We start from the raw sequence: 20,217 nt of genomic DNA on the forward strand, positions 1-20,217 counted from the left end.
ATGGCTGTATCTGGGACGATGTTTTCAGTGTGGGGTTTGATCTTCGTTTGGCCTTACTTAGAGTAGTTAGTACCTTCTCCCTAGTCCTATTCTGTCGAGTCTTGTCTGGTAGTCAGGCACCGCGGTACAGTTGATTTAAGGTTACATCCCGGACCGAACTTCTCATACTTTAGAAGATAAACAGAGATATCTTGTTGGATCCATCAATGAACACGATTTGAAAGACTTTCAGAAAAACCATTCGGAAGAGGGAGTCGAAGGGTATATTGTTAAACCGTTTCTCTATTTTCTTGTTTGGGAGGTTTGAGCTTCCACTGTACCTCTTCTAGTAACCCCGTCATTGTCAATACATGACAGAGTGAGGAGCAATCTGTCTTACCTTACTACTCAGTAGATAGTTAGAAACACTACAATTAAATAGAACATATAATCAAGAGAAAGGAGATCTTTCATTTCCTAATCTATACATCTTTGTGAAAATGCTCGCGATCTAACGATCTTAAAATATCAAAAAACCTTCCATGCAAAAAGTTAGAAAGACGGCTGCGATAGCCGTCTCACACATAAAACGCTCAATGCCGATGAAAAGGCACAGCAAGAACAACGAACCAAGGGAAAGAGAATCATTCAGAAAAAAACTGTGAAAAATGCAGAACCAGAACCTTTTGAGGAAATTAAATGTTAACGCGAAAGATAGCGCTTAACATACTGCTCAGCATAGTGACTAGCATTGAAAATCAGCTGGGAAGCCAATTCCTACTTGGAATCCTTGCTGCGGCTGCCCTTGGGCACACGGGCGAGCCAGTAGATGCCAACGGCCAGGAAGATGTTGACGATGATGTAGACCCACATGATACCAAAGTTGCGCCAGGCATCCTTGTAGTAGCTGACCACCTGGGCAAGGAAGACATCGGTCGACTTGACGGTGCAGAATGAGCAGTCAGAGGTGGCATTGTTATCCAGGAGGTATCCACCAGCGAGATCAATGTAGGGCTGCATGTACCGCAGGCAGGTCTCACCACTTGGAGGGTCAAAGTGCAGGTACTCGATGCTCTCGCAGGTAGCTGTGGCGCCAGAGACACCAGTCGACAGCATTGCTGAGACGAGATACGTGAATGGTGAAACGCGGTACATGAAAATCCAGAACCCAGGCATCTTTGCGGGAGTGGCGAGGACACCGCAGAAAATCAAGCAAAGCGAGAACAGCAAGTTGGCCAGGTTACCACCGGTCTCGGCAAGATCAATACCAGCAATGATCATGTGTGCGAAAGTGGAGGTGAAGAGCAGGAAAGTCCAGATGAGCAAGAACATCAAGGCACCACGCTCGTGAACATTGCCAGCCTCCTGGGCGTTACGGTACAGACCGATCGGGTAGTACCAGCAGACGAAGATGAAGACAGCCATGAGAGTATTCCAGGGGAGTTCAACCAGAATGTTCGCAGTCATGAAAGCCTGCCAGGAGTAGGTCTTCGAGGGGCGCTCACGAACTTCGTAGAGAGAGCGCTGGGTACAGAAGTGAGGCATGATCTGCTGCACCAAGTTACCAAAGATGGTCATCAGCATGAAAATACTGAACATCTGGTTCTGGAGACCCTGCTGGGAGTTCTGTGCCTGGAAGAAGGAGAAACCGATGTAGAGAGCCGTGAGAATGCAGAGCGCAGCCTTGGAGTAGATGTACACCGGGGTGCGCCAGTACTGACTGAAAATACGGACGAGGCACTCGTAGAGCTGAACGGTGAAGGGAGCGGCGAATTCTTTGTAGTTTTCCGGGTTGGTGCTAGCATCCTCGACAGGCTTCTCGGAGAGGGTCGCTTTGAGCTCACCCAGGTGTTGGTGCACACCCTGGCGCTCAGGGCTCTCGCGCCAGACGGCAGGCCAGTCGATATCACTGTGAGAACCGGGAGCAGCACCAATGACCTCCAACATCCATTCAGCAGGGTTAGCGTCGACAGGCAGCTTAGGGGCACCGTTGCGTTCGAAGTAGCTAGCGAGGGTAGAGGACTTCTCGCCAATTTCACCGAAGTAAACTGTTCTTCCGCCCTTAGCAAGGAACAGCAGACGGTCGAAGCGCTGGAAAAGCATAGCAGAGGGCTGGTGAATAGTGCAGAGAATAGCTTGACCGTGCTTGGTCAGGGTGTCAATCAGATCGAGAATGGACCAGGAAGTTTGAGAGTCGAGACCAGAGGTAGGCTCATCCAGGAACAGAAGCAGCTGGGGCTTGGCAGCAAGCTCGACACCGATAGTCAGGCGCTTACGCTGTTCGACATTGAGACCTGTTATAAAGTTAGAAGAGACTTCCCAGGCATATTCATCGGGTATATGTTTGTGGCTTACCTTCACCGGGAACACCAACGATGGCATCAGCATAGGCTTCCATACCCAAAAGCTTGATGACCTCTTCGACGTAATCCAACTTCTCCTGGCGGGAAACATGGGCAGGCTGGCGAAGCATAGCACTGAAGCGCAGTGCTTCACGGACGGTGGTGGTGTAGAGATGAAGATCCTGTTGCTGGACATAACCGGTCTTGCGCTGGAAGGACTGGTCGCGGGGGCGGCCATCCACAAGCATCTCACCAGAGACAACACCCATAGTGACACGGGTAGCGAGCACATCCAGAAGAGTAGTCTTACCGGCGCCAGAAACACCCATCAGGGCAGTGCAGGTACCAGGCTTGACCCAACCATCAACGTGATCCAGGATACGACGCTCCTCGTTCTTAATCTTGATGTCGTAGCACACGTCCTGCCATTGGAAAACGGCAGTCTGGCGCTGGATACCAGCGGAAATTTCCTGGCTACTGGTCTCATCGGTCTTCTCAGCGGGGACGACGGTAGAGCTCATCTCGATGTCATCCTCATGCGAGGAGCGCTTGGGGGCGTGACCACGACGGAAGAGCAGAACCTCACCCTTAGACTTGGACTCGGAGATGTACTCGGTGGCGAGCAAGTAGGTAGCCATGAAGAAAATCATGAAACCGATCATGATACCCAGGTTACGCCACTTGTGGCTGTCGTAGTACTGGAAGCTGTCGGCAAGGTAGTCGTTACCGAAGACCCGGTTGGAACCAGCACGGGCGCCCTTTGCGGAGCAGATCTTGCTGGTGGCCGGGACATTGTTGTAACCAGGACCAGCAGGAATCATAGATGAGTCCAAACAGTCGAACCAACGGTTGTGGAACTCGTTGACCATCAGCGACTCAAACCCGTATCCAATGGGATCGATGTAGTTCATCCAGCGAGACCAGCCAAGCATGTTGCGGGGAGGAATGGTGAAACCAGTGTAAATCACCAGACCCAGGATCAGAATAGCAGCGGGCACCAGAGCCTGAGACAGGGTTCGAGAGCTAGCGGCAATGGTCCGGAAGATCATAGACATGGTCAGCATCGTGAAGATGGAGAACACCAAGAACGTGAAGAATGCACCGGGAGTGCGGCGCAGATTCGTCATGAAATAGAGAGTCACGTTGAAGGTTACGGCGTTGAGAAGCTTGTACGGCATGTCACACAACATCGAGGCGATAGCTTCAGCGAATGGATGATACATAGCGTAGCGAGCTTGCTTTTCGACAATTGGACGTTGGGCGTAAAGAGTCAGAATCTCCAAGGCACTGGAGAAAGCGTTGAGGAGAACTGCGAAGAAGAGAAGGGCGCCACGGGAGTAGAAACTGTCGGTAGTATCCTGAAGATTGAAGAACACCGAACCGATGATGAGAGCCATGATGAAATTACCGATCAACTGGGACAGGGTCAAACTAGCATCTCCCTTGAGACGCTGGAAACCACGGTTCATGCACAGGCTGACCTGCTGCCAGACAGAGATCGTGTAGGGGGAACGAACACGCAGGTTCTTGGCCTGCATAGCACGGCGCGAGTCGACGAACTTCTGAAGAGATTCACCACCCAGAGGATAGGTCTGGTCGAACTCCTCAATCTCACGCATCAGCTCCTTGTAGTCCTTGCTGTTCTTCCATGCGGCGGCAAAGTCGTCAGGGGTACGGGGTACAAGGTCCTCGAAACCCTTCTTCACGATACGCTCGGCAGGGCTGGTGAGCGAGGTCAGGAAATCGGCTGTGGTCTGGCGCTCAGGGCACTCGAAGCCCATGTTGGTGAAGAACTCCTTAGCCTCGGTAGTGCGGCCAAAGTAGATCTGGCGACCTTCGTACAAGACGGTCACCTTGTCAAAGACCTACGCAATGGTTCATTAGCATGGTCGAGCATCAAATTAGGTATTTATAGTATAGCTCACATCGTAGGCACTCTGGGAGGCCTGGTAGATGGCAACCGCACAGGTAGTACCGGAGTACTTGGCCATCAGGTTCAGAGTCTTACAGAACTCCAAGGCATTGGCACTGTCCAGACCACGGGTACTGTTATCCCAGCACTGGAGGGGACTGGCACAAAGGGTAGCTTCAGCGATAGAGACACGCTTGCGCTCACCACCAGAAACGCCACGCACGAAATCGTTACCGACACGCGTGTTGATGGTGTGTGAGAGACCAAGCATGGCCATGACCACATCACGCATGTGCTCAGCGTACCGGTCACGAGAAACCTCAGGCAGACGGTTGCGAGGAGCGCGGGCCAGCGCGGCGAACTTGAGGGTGTCACCGACGGTCAACTGGGGGAAGTGCACATCGGTCTCGGCCGTGTAGACAGCTTCACCGCGGAACTGATTCTTCATTTGCTTGTCGGAGATACCCTGGTAGTTCATGCGGGTCTTCTCGTCTTTGTGAATGCCGTTCATCTCGCCGGCCAAAGTCTTCAGGAAGGTCGAACAACCGGAACCAGGACGGCCCAGAACAACCAACATCTCGCCATTCTTGACGAGGCCATCAAAGTCGCGCAGGATCTGGATCTTCTGCTTGCCCGTGCCGGTGATCATACGGGCCAGAGCACCGACCTGCAGGACAGAGTTGAACACATCCTTTTGGTAATCAGTAGGGCTACCAAACCCGTGAACGCTGAGGTTGCGGAACGAGACACCAGCCTGGCGACCCGGGTAGCGTTCAGGATCGCGGGAAGTGATGGCGAGCAAATTCTTCATCCAATTGCGGGCTCTGAAGTTTTCGCTGTGCGGGTCGAGGGTCGAGCCCTCCGTAACCTCGAGGAAAGTGTTCTCACCATCGGTCCAACGAGTCGATTCACGGGTGAGCCGGCGGGCCAGACGAGTAACCTCGGCCTCGATCACGTCCTCGTTGCCAACCTCGGTCTTCTCGAGAGCAGTGTCCTCACTACTGACACTCTGGGCGGGATCATGATGTTGGATTTCGCGAGCCACCGAGACAGATTCACTGGTTGCCTCGGTGGTCACGCTATGATTGAAAGTCCCCAGAAGCGACATAGCGAGCTTCTATCGCGTGGGGGAACGGTATTAGAGATTGGAATTATGGGTCCGATATTGTGGGGATATGTCGGAGGACCCAGGAGAAGAATAGAGATTAGGAAAACACCATCAATTGATGGAATCGAGTGACGTGACGATGCGACAGGAGTAGAAAGGGGTCAAAGAGTGATTAGTTGGTGGTGGGGTGGTTTGAATTAGGGAGAATGTTATGATGAAGTCGAAAAGGAAAGAAGAAAAAGAGCGTCCAGAAAATGAAAAGGCTAAGAAGGAGCGGATCGGAATGATAAATAAAGAGGAAAAGGAAAAAGGAAGAAAAAACCCTGCAAGAAGACGTTACGGAGAGTCCTAATTCGGAACCGGGAACGATCCAGAATTCGCCTCCGAAAGGGAAATATACGATCCGTCCGGCGATAAGCAGCCGGGGCGGAGACAGGGGGGTCCTTTAGCTTTGGGGGTGGCTTTCGGGGGGGGTTATCAGGTACGGAGGCCGGAAAATCGTACGCGAGTCAGAATGTGTCATTTTCGACGGATGCCTAAGCTAATACTAAAGGAGCAAATGTAGCTGAGATGAACCATCGGTTATGCAGCCTTGTACCATCCAAAATCCATCTTGGCAGTTCCCTGGTTTATACCTAATTCCATATTTAACTACTATGATATTCTCGATTTAAAGTGACGGCAGAATGATTGTCAGATGAATCATAATTTGCCCAAAGCAACGTACTTCACCGCAGTTCACATTGTGCACGTCCATCCAGATGCCAAGAAAGTATGCAAGTTTTGTGTTTTTCTTTTTCAAGATCGCCAAAACACGTGCTGGGCCCGGCCGTTCGAGAAATCAAAAGTGGGCCGGGAGCAGAAGATCCGAGCTCCCAGACCGTTGCTGACATAATTTGCTCCTCGGGCAGTCCTTCTGCTGGCTGCCGCTCCGCTCGGATCCCGGGCTACGGGACATCCGGGGCTGACTCAGCTGGATTGGACCAATCGTATCAACCACGGCTAAACTTCGCTGCTTCTCTCCTCCAGAGGCCCATTCAATTGACCGTGCTATTCGTCCGTTCGTCCTCTCGTCTACACTTCGGTTGAACCCGGTCTCATTCTCATCCCTGTACTCTGTAAGCTGCATCTGATCTATGCACCCTGGTTCATGTGGCACCCATAGCCACCTTCTTGGCGTTGGCATTGTATATCAAGCCCAGTCTGCTTGCCACGCAACCACCCAATGCTCATCTCAGCTGCCAAGTATAGTAGTCATGATGTATCATAGAGCCTCGTTTCAGCCAGCATTATGCAAGGAGTTTCCCCACCTTCTAAGCAGTTCGTACTTAGATGCGTACACCACTGGCGTCATCGATTACGAGAGAGCTACAATTAGACCTACGAAAAGTCTCGTGGATGTTGCAGAATTTCACATGTCATACATTACACTCGCCTGCACAGCTCAAATCGAGACATCATCAGCTATGACATCTCAGCCCGAGTTGTCGACTGACTCTTCTTCATCTTCGTCATCGTCTTCCTCAATGGGCTCCACCAGTAGATTCCCACCCCGGCCGATCTTCTCGCGGATCGTCCCGCCATCTTCCACGGCATAGACAGCCCGGGGCATAGGAGACACCAGTCGGAATCCGTACTGGTGCTCGAACCCTTCCGGCTTCTCCACGTCGGTAGATCGAGACTCATCCTGCAAGACTTCGTAGCACTCTACCACCGCGTACAATTCCTCAATATCGGCCTGGGGTGCAAACCGACGCATGATGCGCTCGCCGGAAGGCAGTCGTACACTGATTCGCACCGTATCTTTGACCTCCGTCCCAGGCTCGGTGCCAAGTGACTGCACCCGCCAGAGCTTCCATTGGGCCAGATCCAGCTGTCGCTTCTCTTCGGCAGCTTGGCGCTCCGCTGCCTCTTGCTCCTCCCGGTGACGGGCTGCTTCTGCTTCCCGGCGAAGACGCGTACGTTCACGATCAATCGCGAGTGATCGCTCGTAAGCTGAGTCTTGCTCTTCGCGCAGGCTGCGGGAGGCCTGTTGTTGGTTGCGGTCCTGGCGGATCTGCGAAAGGGGCCCTTGGTTCGTGGTCACGGCAGTCGTCAGTCGCTGCTTGAATTCAGATGCTGGAAGAGGTCCAGCAATTCGGGCTACCACCGACATGGCAGTCGAGGATGCGTTTGGGGTGTGACAGATCACCGCTGCAAAGGGGAACTTGGTGACTCGTAGTGAATTGGCGACTTGATAAGCTTCCGAGTCCCGCACATTGCCACCCCAGACGATCACGTCGCCATTGCCGTTAGGAGGGTTGATAAACTCCACCACGTCCGGCGATAGTAGGGTCTCGCGCACCCAGCTGTGCGTATCATCGTGTTCGGGTGATAGAAGGACCACCAGTAGGAACTTCAATTCGCGATGCGCTCTCTCCAGGGCCATGTTGTAACCATTCTCAAGGAATGAGAGAGGATTTGACCCGTACTCTTCCTCAAACTCCCGGATAAACCGAGCTGCAGTATCTTTAGGTGCCAGTGGTCGGCGGCCCGTGGTATTTTGTCGAGCTCCATGAAGAGCCGGGCTGGCAGTCGCGTGGAATAGACGTGGGAGGAAGGGAAACAGGGTTCCAAAGAGACGGAAGGAGTTGAGGAGGATTCGGTAGACAAGGTTGAAGGGGGTGAAGAGCAGGGCAAGGATAAAGGGTGGTCGATATACAGGTTGGTTTTCGGGTTGCGTATCGACTCGCGGGGCAGGGTCTGAGGCACGGTTAACAGGCCGGGTCTGTTGGAGTAGATCTTCGTTCATCAGATTGATCCCAGGCCCTGGCTGATAAGGTTGCTCAGGTTGAGACATGGCTGCTCGAGCTTCCTCGAGCGGGTCGGGCCCTTCCCCATCGAAGAACTTGGAGATGGCAATCTAGGTTGTGGGGGTGATTAGCTAGCTACCTCGGCGGGAGCTGGGAGTGACGTGTAACGACCAACCTGAACATTCCATTGTGACCGGCGCAGCAGAGGGATGGCTTCTGCTGGGTCTTGTCCCGTTACACCTGTGTACTGCTCCAACACCAATCTCTCGCTCTCCGAGAGCTGGTCGAGGTCAACCTCCGCCGCAGACATCGTTGCTGAATAGGTGGCACCAATGAATTGACAGAGACTCGGATAGGGTAGATTCGTGCTCACCGCTCTATACACCGCTTTCCTTTTTGAGGCTTGGCCGGGAACAGTTCTCCGGGGGCTGGAGCAGGTACATCACGGATCGTGGCATCTCCCGAAGTTTAGATCTATAAACCTTTCAAATCTCCGTAGAATGTATGTCTAACCCCGGTGAACTTCGAAGATTGTCTTGTAGACCAAAATTTACAGAATGTGTTAAGCAACATTAACAATGCAATTTCAACCTTGTATGGCTACTGATTTGATATACAAAGCCTGTGCCTAAAGCTACAGCTGCATTCACGCTGAATTGCGGTCGTCCTGCCTGGAACTAGGTAGATGTGAAAGCGGATACTTCTGCTTTTGTCTTTCTCTCACGTCTGTCTGCATATCCATGTCTTGGTGCATGAGGCTTCTCTACGGGCTCTATGACATGGAATAAAGGAGGGAATGTTGAGTATCATCTTTGCGAACCCGGATATATATTCACCTGTCGTGGCTTGGTATCTCCGAAATAGACAACAACCATATATATGCCGACAAAGGCATGTCGCAACCAAACTTAAGCCTCTATCCAAGATATGGACATATTTTGAGATACTAACCCACACCTCATAGTCAACGTTGTTGCTGATCTCGACGTATATTGCTCTCCATTGTAATCTCCATTGTAATATACTAGACCTCTCCAAGGGATCAGTGATATGATCGCGGGCTGACCGCCTGGTCCGTGCACGTGTCCCCCTTCGACTCGAGTTCGCCTCGCCCCGCGTCCTCGTCTGCTCCATCGGCTCTATCACTCCCGATCTTGTCCAGGAGGGAGGACACCTGAGATCAGTATCTTGATAATAAGTCGGGCTTTCAATCCACTTATTTTTATCCCCTCGGTCGCGCGCAAGATCTCATCCGCAATTGACGCGCTCTCGACGATCCGCATCACCATACGCGTGGACCACCAGCACCTGGAATCAGCTATCCGATCGCAGGGAATGTGGCTTCCTTTCGGTCGACTCAATCGTTTCGTTCCGGCTTCCGTTTCAATGGAGATACCACTGCGCTGATTCCGCCTCGTCTCTCGTCGGTATCAGCCATCTTAAAATGGCCTCCTCCAGCAAGCCTCCGCTGGACGATCCCCGTCGCACGACGGGTTCGCCGAAAATGAAGACCCGAGGTGAGTGTTTCCCGGATGGTTGGCTTCGCTCATCCTCCAAAATGGACGGATGTGATGGATCCGACCGGAGCGACATGCCGGAGATGTGCGATAGATTTGCGCGCTGACTGGAGGGGTCTTTGGAACAGAGAATGCGAAAGATACATTATGCCGTAATGTAACCATATACGGCCGCTGTCGATATGAAGATAAAGGTACTCGCTAGTACAGAGTGATGGTTGTGGTCATTGTCTATGAGCGTCGAAGTCTGACACTCGAGTTCTACCTCAAATAGGTTGCGCGTTCAATCATGACCCTCTGAAAGTCAACGCGGCAAACCAGGCAGATAAGTATGGTTGACTATCTTCCTTGTATTCCTTCTGCAAGACTTGAGATTTGCAACAAAAAGCTCACCAACAACCATGTACAGCAATAAGAAACGATTCAACGTCGACTCACCGAGCTTTACCCCCTCCCTCTTAACTGGCAATGGCACATCTGCTCCAAAGAAATCGACAACGATTTCTCCAAAGGCTGCGAGCGCAGCTCCGTTCCAGCCCCGAGTTTCGGCCTCATCCCGTACGATACCATTTTGAACTGCGTTTTGAGGCGTCTACTGACTGATGGCAAAGGCTCCAGCACGAGTACTCCGACGGGAAGACAAGAAGTAGGAACTCCCGACTGGACGGTGGCGGATGTGCAGGAGTTTGTTCCTCAGGGCTTTGATGGCGCTCACGTGGTAAGTCGGCCGTGATCGCACCTTCCGTTTTGGAATCTTCCCAGAAATTCCTTCCTTTAAAAGATGGCCGGATTCGAGAATCAACACCTTGGCACTTCTCTCCTGAGCCAACTGAAATCATGCTGGGCAATTTCCACAAGCGCTCTACCCGGAGCCTGAGTGCCCTGGCTGATGATTTCGACCCTATCCACGAACGAAACCATGGCAGCCATCGCAGTTTCAGCCTCGGCCTTTATCCCGCTAACCTGTCTGTGCAGGGGCCTCTTCAAGGCAATGGGAACGGGATCGCGAACTCCGGTGCTTTTGACCCATTCGTCACAGCCTCCACTCCTCTGTCTGCCGCAGGAGCCGTTGGCCCGGTCTCGGCCAACCCGTATGCTCACGACCCAACTGCTGCACTTGGAGCAGGAGCTTTCTTTGCGAACCAAGGAGGCTTCCAGCAGCCGGTACGTGCAAGACATTGTGTATCCTGCAAGCTTTCAGCAGACTGACAAGCATTGCAGGTCCAATATCATCTCTATGCCCCAATCGGCCCTCATAACCAGAATACCCTGGGCTATCAGCGGAACGTCCATGATCTTTTCCTCCCTAACGACTTCCGGGAAGAGCTCCAGAAGAAGGCGGCAGCTACCCTACAAACTCTCCCTAGTATGTGAAGACGTCCCCTGTCCAGGTCTTGGATGAAATTGAACTGACATTCTCTGCGGACACAACACTTCCCGCTCAAGTCGATTACTTCCACTCCCTAGTTCCTTTGGATCTCAGCCATCAGAAGAATGCCGCAACCTTCGGCTACCCGAGCTGGGTGTACAAAGCGCAGTCCAGCAAAGACGGGAATTTTTACGCTCTTCGAAGACTTGAAGGTAGGAAGCATGTGACAAGCCCGAAGAACCGGCTTCGCCAATCATAATTTTTGAATCTTGAAGTTAACGCCCTGTAGGGTTCCGCTTGACCAACGAGAAGGCAATTCGGTCGGTCCAGGCATGGAAGCGCGTTTGCAACGGCAGTGTGGTAACCGTCCACGACGCATTTACTAGCCGTAGCTTCCAGGATAGCTCCCTCATCTTCGTCACCGACTATCACCCACTATCCAAGACACTTGCCGAACAACATCTGGGCGCCGGAAACCGTTTCCAAGGTCGCCAAAACAACACCCATATCCCCGAGCAGGTCCTCTGGGGCTACATGACGCAGATTGCGAACGCACTTAAGTCGATCCACACCAACGGTCTCGCTGCTCGAGTGCTTGAGGCCAGCAAAGTTCTGCTGACCGGCAAGAATCGCATCCGCCTGAATGCCTGTGCCGTTCTGGATGTGGTTCAATTTGACTCGCAACGGACCGTGGCGGACCTGCAACGGCAGGATCTAGTCAATTTCGGGCAATTGATCGTCACTCTGGGTGCTAACTCGCCGAATGTAATGCACAACCCCACCAAGGCGATGGAGCATTTCACTCGCGCGTACAGCCCTCAACTGAAGAACTCAGTCTTTTGGCTGTTGAACGGGCTACAGAAAGACCAGGAACGGACCATCGATCTCTTTATTACTGGCATCTCCTCCCAGTTGATGTCAACCTTCGACTCGGCTCTTCATCTGGACGATCAACTCACGTCAGATCTCAGCCGCGAACTCGAGAATGGACGTCTGGTGCGCCTGATGACCAAATTGAACTTTATCAATGAGCGGCCCGAATACGAGCATGACCGACAGTGGTCTGAGAATGGCGAGCGATACTTCTTGAAGATCTTCCGGGATTACGTCTTCCACCAAGTTGATGCTTCTGGGGATGCCGTCCTCGACCTCGGACATGTGCTGACCTGTTTGAATAAGCTCGATGCCGGGTCTGATGAGAAGATTACCCTTGTGAGCCGCGATGAACAGAGCTGCTTCATTGTCAGCTACAAGGAGATCAAGAAAGCGTTGGAGTCATCGTTCCAGGCCCTCATGAAACCTACCAGAAGGATGCATTAAGATCCTCGGATGAGTGGCGGTCTTCGGCTCACAATTTCTTTTCCCTATGCGTGGGGCTCACAACTTGTAGCTACGATTATGATGGACTTGTCTGGTTGCTTTTTTTGACGCCTGTTCCCCCAGATTCGCGGTTTAGAAGACTAACGAATCCGGGAAGGAGGAACACTTGACCTTTGCCTGCAGGGGCTTTATGGAATCCTCTTGCATGATCTCGTTGTATTTTGTCTCTCTTTTTTCTTTTGCCTGGGATGACCTCGCAGGGGAGTACAGCCAGTAGATCATATGGAAATACGGACAGATAAAGAAATCCAATACTTTATTCCTCACTGAGCTAGACCGCATATAACTGCGTGTAGAAACAAATAGAGCATAGATTGAGCAACCAAACTAACAGCCTTCCACAGAATCTCCACCTGGACTCTTTCCCTCCTCACCCATCTGATTTCCGCTTCATTCCCTTCCCTGCCAACTACGGCAGCACTAATACCTTATCTGGGATGTCCACCACTACATTCTGTATTGGCAAGCCTGGTGAACTCATCCACCTACCCTCATAACCACTGTCTCCCCTCCACGTCAATATTTAGCGTCCTCTCTTACAATATGATACTGGATCAACACAGACACTTCTCACCACATGGGAGATGGTCTCCAAAGAGATATCATATGGAGTCATGGTGCCAACACAGTCTGTGTCTTGGGTGTCGTGGTCTTCTCGGTTTCGAACATTCATCATCAGAGCCGTCTTCTTCGTGGCCGTGGCTAGGATGGCGGCGTCGGCGACATCCTCGATGATGGTGTTTTGGGGGTTGGTGGTTTCTATGTCCATGTCCATGTCCATGTCCATGGTCTCCGTGACCAGAGCAGCCATGGTGATGACTGGGATCATGGCCTTGACAAGGACAGTCTCCGTGATGTCCTCCCCCGTGACGACCGTGTCTATGATGCCCGTGTCCTCCACAGGGGTCGTCTCCTCCACAATGGTCATCTCCTCCGTCTCCTCCACCTCCTCCGCCTCCTCCTCGATGCCCACCTCCTCCATGGCCTGGACATCTATCTGGAGGGTTCTGACCTCCGTCATCGCCGTCATCGCCGTCATCGCCGTCATCGCCATCTCCCTCTCCCTCTCCTCCACCGCCGGGACAGCCACCCTTTCCTGGGGGTGAACATCCGTTGTCATCTCCGTCACCATGGCCGTCCCCGTCACCACGATCTCCTCCTCCATGGCCTCCGTGACCTGGGCAACCACAGTGTGGACGTTTATCTCCATCGTCTTCGTGATCGTGTCCTGGACAGCGGTGATGATGTCCCGAGTCATGATCAGGTCGACGGCCATGAGAAGGATGGTGATGCGGTGGACGTGGGTCTCCGGATTCATCATCCTCCTTATTATCATCATCATGATGGTTATCAACAAAGTCACCCTCCCAATCATCGTCATCTTCCCAAGATTGATCCTGATGCTCCTCCGGAACAGTGAAAAGACCCCAATCTGACTCTTCGTCCCAGTCTTGACCCGCTAATTCTTTGTCAGATGATAACCCGTGTCCGTCGTTCGATATTGTAGGATCAGTCTCTGTGTCCTCATTCTGATCACGGTCCTTACGCAGAACTACCTGAGAGCCCGGCTTATCCAAACGAATATAGTTCTCTGAGAGAGCCTCGCGAGTTTCCGGACCTGGAATGACCATGGCAGCGCACATGGCTACTGCCAACGAAAGGAGGAGAAGAAACTGCATGCTGATAGACTGTTAATCTCAGAAAGGATTGAATAGATTGACTCGAAGGGCCGAAGGAGTGATAACTATAATAATGTTATTGAGGAGAGATATGTTCCGTAAATAGGACATGTCGGACAAGTTGCGCCGTTATACAGAAACGCTGTTACACCAGGTGATATCGCAAATAGCCCTAATGACTACCCCACGGAAGCAGTGGATACTAGGTTTGACTATGTGTCCCGTCACACAGAGTACAAGTAGAGGGAATCGCAATTCTACCGCCCAATTAACCGTCACAGGGGAGTTTCCGAAGAGGTCCGTCTCGCACACGGAAAGATGGAAGCTCACAGGATCGGCCGAATGCATGTATATCACTTGAGCTAGTATAATACTGTGTTGATGATAGTACTTGCCGAGCAAACAGCGAAACTAAGATATCAATTCTATGTACTTCAAGATCAGGTATCAAAAAACACTCAGAAGGGCACTAAACTTGAGATCACCGATCAACTCCCGCCAGTCAATCAATCCAAATCAGGGATAGGCAACCCATTCACAATCTTCACCTTCCGTCCCAGCTTATCCAGCGCAATCTTGGAGTTCTTGGCGCGCAGCTCGCTCGTCTCTTCATCCGAGACCAGCACAAAGTCATACGTAAGCAAGGCCTGACCCTCAGGAACACCATACTGCTCAGCCATTTCAGGACCGACCTTGCCTAGGTCCACCGTCAACGAATCCTTGACACCAAAGACAGCGTCGGAGGTTTCGTAGGGGTCGTTGCGGAGATATAAAGCCCTGGAGATCGTTAGGATCCAGAGAAGATCAGATCTGTCAAAGACTAGGTATAATGGAACACTCACGTAATCAAATGATCATACCCCTCCTTCTCAAACATAAAATGCATATGACTGGGCCGATACGGATGCCGATGCAACTTCTTCAACAACTTGCCCACAGGCCCATCATGCGGAATCGGATACGGCACGGGGGTAATAGCCTTGAACCAGAACAAACCCTCCTTATTCGACCGCATCACACACCGACCATCCGGGCCCTCCCTCCCAGCATACTGCACATCGTAATGGCCCGTCGAATCGGTCTCCCAAATATCAATCTTGACGCCCTCGATCGGCCGCCCCTCCGTATCCCGCAACGTGCACACCACAAGCAACGGCTCCCCCTTAGGATCATGCGACATCGACTCGCCATTCGGCATATCCTCCGCATCGTGTGTGTGGAACGGGCCCAGCACGGTGCCCTCGGTGGAACCGGATGGTTTGGGGTGGTCGATTGAGTCGACGAGAATGGAGAGGCCGAGGACGTCGGAGAGCAGGATGAATTCTTGTCGGACGGTGGTGCAGATTTGGCCTACGTCTGTGAGGAATTGGAGGCCTGTCATCCATTCGTCGCTGCTGAGGCGGGTTTCGCGCGCGAAGTCGTGCAGGTGGGTTACCAGGCGTTCGAGGATGTATTTCATGCGCTGGTCTTCGCAGAGCGAATTGATTGTGATGACGTTTTCGGTGATGTTGTCCACTGTTAGGTCTTTCATGGGCGGGATTTTGACTTGTGAGGGGTCCATGTTGGGCGTGTTGTGTGCAGGTGTGGCACGCGACACTTGGATGGGATGTAGTTGTATAGATTGAGAGACTGGGAGGTGGGAGGAGCAAGGAGTATTGGGGGGGGGACAGCAATTGAATCAACTCTTAGCCGTGTACAAGACAAAAAAAAAGAAATCCAAGATCAGCCTCGGGCGCGACAGTCTCCTTCGTTTATATCGCCAGCGTCCGACTTGGGACCCTTACGTCGGCAAATCCGGCGGGAAATGGTGGGGTGTGTACGCTACGCGACTACCGTCGAAGGAACCAATCTTGGATATGCCAATAGTCAATATGGGGGGAATACTATTAATCGGCTCCATTATTCTTTCTCCATTTTTCTCCAGTCGAACCGGTTGCTCGTACCCAAAAGTTTGCTCCCAGATTTGAATTTCTTTAGAGCTCATCATTCACCCCGCAGAAAGTCAGAAAGCGCCCACTCAGCAACTCGGAATTACGGAGAACTCGGGAATCCCCCACCCAGTCCGATATGTGATGCAATCTACAAAGTACACTCTCTCCAGCAGACAAAAAGAACGATCAGGCTACGTATTTTTCTCAATTCTACACTCTATGCTAGTCAATACTCGCTATCACTGTGAATGCACTATTCACGATCTAGAATAGCTAGCTAGCATGATACTCTCATGGAAGAGACTATATCCGCGTCTCCTTCTCCACCTTCCCACGCGGAACGGATTCCTCGCATTCATCTTGGTCAGCATGCTCTAAGCACTTGGTGGGGCAGCCATCGGTAGATGTCTATCCGAAGATTCTGGCCAGACACGAATCACAGACCAAAGAATTCCAAAATACCGTCATGATGGACATGATTGACTTCCGACGGATACCCCATGTTAGCAATAGGCTACGGCTGGGATGTGCTATGTAGTCTATATCCGATGAAAATGCGGGGAGTTGGACAGATCCGGGGTCGACCCAGAGAGATCAACTGCCGATGGGGTGATGGTTATCTTATTGGAAGATGGAATGGATGAAATAGTTCAACCTTTGATTATTGATACATTCGTGATATCCTCCCCTCGTAGCAACTTAGAAAACAGAATCATGGATATATGGTAAATATGTACGCTCGAACGAAACTCCCAACTCCCCCAAAACAGATTCCCCGTTCGCCATCGCTCTCTGCTATACAACCGAGGAAAAGTCATGCCGCAGAATAAGGATAAAACCATAAACACACACGAATAGTACACCCAGGTCGAAGGGCATCTAAGCCTGCACCATGCGCCGCTCATGGTCTCGCTCGCGCTCTCGCTCACGTTCCCGCTCACGTTCCCGCTCACGTTCTCGCTCACGTTCTCGCTCACGTTCACGCTCACGTTCACGCTCAGCATCCCGCTCCTTATGAGAGCTGGGCTGACTCTCTCCAGCACGCTCTGCGCCACGCTCCTTTTCCTGCACAGCAGCCGCCACGCGCGCGTGGTGATCCACCGTATCAAGAATAGCCTGCATCAGCCGCTGATTCGCATCCGGGTCATCATCCTCGGCATGTCGAGGCGGGGGTCCATGCTGCTGTCCACGACTGCCACCACCCTCCGTCTCACTCATGGCACGGCGGGGTGATTTCTCAGAGGCAGGGAGACCCATAGACGCGCCGGAGCCGGGGCTGATGTGGGGCGCACCAGGCGCAGACTCGCGGCGGCTGTGCTGGGAGTATTGCGGGTCGCTGGGGGTCTCGGAAGGTCGGGCTGGACGGTCAAGATGTCCGTAGCGCTCTCGCTCGGCGGAGATTGGAGCGCCGGGCGAAGGAACGAGACCAGGTAGGTTCAACGGTGGAAGGCGGTCTTCTTCCATGCGCTCGTGCGACTCGCGGATTTCTCGGGGTTCGCGCGGTGCTGATGGACCCCATGCGGCTTGCAGTTCATCTTCTTTCACGTCGCGCCAGGAACATTTAGCGTGCTTCTTGGTGCAGCCCATGCAGGCAGTCAGATTTTTGAGGCAGTCCATGTGGAGACGACGGCATCGGTCACAGGGTGGGCTGACCCGCTCGCCTCGCTGGAGCTCCTCCATTCGTGCGACCATCTCCAGCTTGAATGGACCACCGTCGTCTTTTTCTTGAGGCGTGTTCTTCGGTGGGGGCAGTAACGAGGATGGAGTTCCAGGGATGGCCACCGGCGTCGAGTTGTTGTTAGTGATGCTATTGCTGCTGTTGTTGCCGCTGCCATTGCCGCTGGCGGTACCATTGTTGGTACCATTGTTGTTGTTGTTGTTACTGTTCCAGATACTATACTCGGCTGGATCGGAGCCTTGAGGCCGAGGCCGAGGCTGAATCGGATTGGTCGTACCGGTGACTTCGTCATAGCCGCGAGCTTGACGGTCCGCCGTAGTAAAGAACTTCTTCATCAAGTCTGCTCGCGTTGTAGGCGATGCGCCCTTGATCGAGGTTCCGTTGATAATGGTAATATTGTCCGTATTGGAATGGGAGAACATGAATTGCGATGGTAGTGGGGTTTCTTCCGACTCGCCCTCTGGCCGGTGTGCATTGACTGCGACGAAGCCCGATGGGGAGGCAGTGGACTGCCCGTTTGTAGGACCAGGGCCTTTCAAATCACGCCAGACATCAGCAGCAGCAGCGCGCGTTTGCGCATTGAGCGAGGCGTCATTTTCGCGGCGGCTGACGATTGCTGTGCGGCGGTTCTTCAGACGGTAGCTAAGCTGGCGAGCTCGAGCGGAGACTGGGCAGGTAAGTTGATTAGGGGCCGGTCAAGTAATGAACGAAGACGGATATAACGGTCAATTATTTGCTTACCTTGATCAGCCATCTGGATGATTTGTTGCAGATTCTTCTCCAAAATCTCCAGCGCTCCCAACTCCTTCTCCTCATCTTCAATGATAGGCTGCGGGGGAATCATCTTCTGCGGCATGCCCGACGCAATAAGCACAAAGTCCTCCTCGCTAATCTCTACTCGACACTGCTTCGTATAGAACTGGCAAACCCGCACGCCGTTGCGCGACTTTTCCAGGTTGAACTGCTCTGGCTTGTTCTTGGCGAACTCAACCACATCCAACCAGGTAACCGTGGGACCATCCTTGCCGTGCGACTTGAGTACGCGCGGGGGTCCATCGAACAAGCGCTCAAAGCGCTTGATGAGAATCGGGCCCAGCGGACATGCGCCCAGGTTTCCAGCAATACTTTCATGGCGATGGAGCACTCCGTCGTATTCGCCAATCAAATGGATGATCGCGGGCATGGTGTCGTCTGGCGCGACTAGGGGAAGGTTATCGGGGTACTGGCGCGCGAGATAGTTGATCTGGAGGTGGTTCGAGTGTGTTTTGGGCATCTTGGACTGATGAGATTGTAGGTGCTCGGCCCCAGGAGACCGAGGCCGTTTGTTTGACGGTTCCGCCGTCACTGGGCGGGGCTCCATGGTGGAATTGATCGTAGGATATAACGGGATACAAGGGGGAGACGATATAGTTTTGAGGGATATATATTGGTCGCGTGAGATGTCTCAGGCTTGACTGGAACCGGACGGGATCAAAATGACCAAGTTTAGGGCGCAGCCAGGCTGGGGAGGTGAGCGGCGAGGGTTGTCAAGACCGGGGGCGGAGGATTGATTGCGCGGGTTGAGCCGCTAGAATAGAGGGCGATAGAGCGGACAAACTAACGTCCATGAAGGTTCGTGGATGAATAAATCCGGAGACGGAGGAGGAGGAAGGAAGGAGTAGAGGAAAAAAAGGGCTTGAGAGATAGGGAGGAGGGAGGGAGGAGCAGCAGGGCAGTCGGAGCCGAGTGGATTTGACTGGGGCGACGCAGGCGGACAGGGTGGAAAGGGAAAGGGAGGGAAAAGCCAGTGGAAACAGCTACTGTACCTGGTACCTGGACCCCGAAAGGATCATATAACAATACACGGTATGATCTATAATAATAAAAATAATATTATGTTAATAGTGACACCTGTAATTCGTATCCACCGACTATCCCGTTGCTCTTCGTGTCATACTCCATATCTGTCGCGACTCCTCCAAGATACTGTATGCTGTCCTCCGTACCCTGTACAGGGTTCCGTGACAGGCCCCGTGACCCAGCGGAGTCCCGCCGGGCCTCTCCGCCGGGACTTTCAGGCTGCTCCTCTCTCCGCCCTTTGTATCCTCCCTCGATCGCAATTCTGGGTGTCAAGAAACCAACAAAGCAACAGAATCTATATCTGTGACGCTTCATGTAATTTGAACTCCATAATAGACTCATGGGCCTATTCGCCGATCCAGAAAATTAAGCCTTGACCATTCAGCCTTAGTGGGGAGGGTCGTTTCGTGGATGCCTGGAGCTGGTGCCCCGAGACTGCCCCGAGACCGCGTGGATGATTCCGCCGGTAATATTACCAGCGATACCGTACCAGCGGGAATCCAGGCGGGACTGACAACTCACCAGTCCGCCCGCCGGACTTGGTCAAACCTGCCAATACCAAACACCAACCCATCCACTCACTGAAAATTAATCCCTCATACTTTACAACTCCCACCACCAAAACCAAACCACACCAAACAAGTACCACAACACACACGCTCATCCAAATCCACCACTCACCATCCGCGAA

The 20,217-nt window shown here is 52.5% G+C and overlaps 7 protein-coding genes across 7 annotated transcripts; 2 read left to right on the top strand and 5 right to left on the bottom strand.

Annotated features, from left to right (window-relative positions):
• Positions 1-756: 756 nt before the first annotated feature.
• On the bottom strand, positions 757-5,341 carry N7458_006971 (pleiotropic drug resistance family ABC transporter; the record flags this gene model as incomplete). The annotated part of the gene is made up of 3 exons (XM_056910353.1): positions 757-2,273; positions 2,335-4,186; positions 4,247-5,341. The coding sequence occupies 3 exons, from the start codon at positions 5,339-5,341 to the stop codon at positions 757-759; spliced, it is 4,464 nt and encodes a 1,487-aa protein (XP_056766057.1).
• A 1,474-nt stretch (positions 5,342-6,815) lies between these two features.
• Positions 6,816-8,443, bottom strand: N7458_006972 (clathrin-mediated endocytosis regulator UBX3; the record flags this gene model as incomplete). Its single annotated transcript, XM_056910354.1, has 2 exons — positions 6,816-8,243; positions 8,309-8,443. The coding sequence occupies 2 exons, from the start codon at positions 8,441-8,443 to the stop codon at positions 6,816-6,818; spliced, it is 1,563 nt and encodes a 520-aa protein (XP_056766058.1).
• Positions 8,444-9,577: 1,134 nt separating this feature from the next.
• On the top strand, positions 9,578-9,989 carry N7458_006973 (PAB-dependent poly(A)-specific ribonuclease subunit 3; the record flags this gene model as incomplete). Its single annotated transcript, XM_056910355.1, has 3 exons — positions 9,578-9,650; positions 9,779-9,844; positions 9,925-9,989. 3 exons carry the CDS (start codon positions 9,578-9,580, stop codon positions 9,987-9,989), a joined length of 204 nt encoding a protein of 67 aa, XP_056766059.1.
• A 62-nt stretch (positions 9,990-10,051) lies between these two features.
• N7458_006974 (PAN-complex poly(A)-binding subunit PAN3) lies at positions 10,052-12,339 on the top strand (the record flags this gene model as incomplete). The annotated part of the gene is made up of 6 exons (XM_056910356.1): positions 10,052-10,208; positions 10,262-10,379; positions 10,523-10,814; positions 10,872-11,016; positions 11,118-11,231; positions 11,309-12,339. The coding sequence occupies 6 exons, from the start codon at positions 10,052-10,054 to the stop codon at positions 12,337-12,339; spliced, it is 1,857 nt and encodes a 618-aa protein (XP_056766060.1).
• Positions 12,340-12,922: 583 nt separating this feature from the next.
• Positions 12,923-13,741, bottom strand: N7458_006975 (uncharacterized protein; the record flags this gene model as incomplete). Its single annotated transcript, XM_056910357.1, has 1 exon — positions 12,923-13,741. One exon carries the CDS (start codon positions 13,739-13,741, stop codon positions 12,923-12,925), a length of 819 nt encoding a protein of 272 aa, XP_056766061.1.
• Positions 13,742-14,584: 843 nt separating this feature from the next.
• On the bottom strand, positions 14,585-15,639 carry N7458_006976 (intradiol ring-cleavage dioxygenase; the record flags this gene model as incomplete). Its single annotated transcript, XM_056910358.1, has 2 exons — positions 14,585-14,855; positions 14,921-15,639. 2 exons carry the CDS (start codon positions 15,637-15,639, stop codon positions 14,585-14,587), a joined length of 990 nt encoding a protein of 329 aa, XP_056766062.1.
• A 1,249-nt stretch (positions 15,640-16,888) lies between these two features.
• Positions 16,889-19,047, bottom strand: N7458_006977 (Zn(II)2Cys6 transcription factor domain-containing protein; the record flags this gene model as incomplete). Its single annotated transcript, XM_056910359.1, has 2 exons — positions 16,889-18,354; positions 18,429-19,047. The coding sequence occupies 2 exons, from the start codon at positions 19,045-19,047 to the stop codon at positions 16,889-16,891; spliced, it is 2,085 nt and encodes a 694-aa protein (XP_056766063.1).
• Positions 19,048-20,217: the final 1,170 nt, after the last annotated feature.

The sequence above is a fragment of the Penicillium daleae genome, assembly GCF_028827525.1.
Source record: "Penicillium daleae strain IBT 16125 chromosome Unknown utg000006l_segment0_segment0, whole genome shotgun sequence".
NCBI lineage: Eukaryota > Fungi > Ascomycota > Eurotiomycetes > Eurotiales > Aspergillaceae > Penicillium > Penicillium daleae.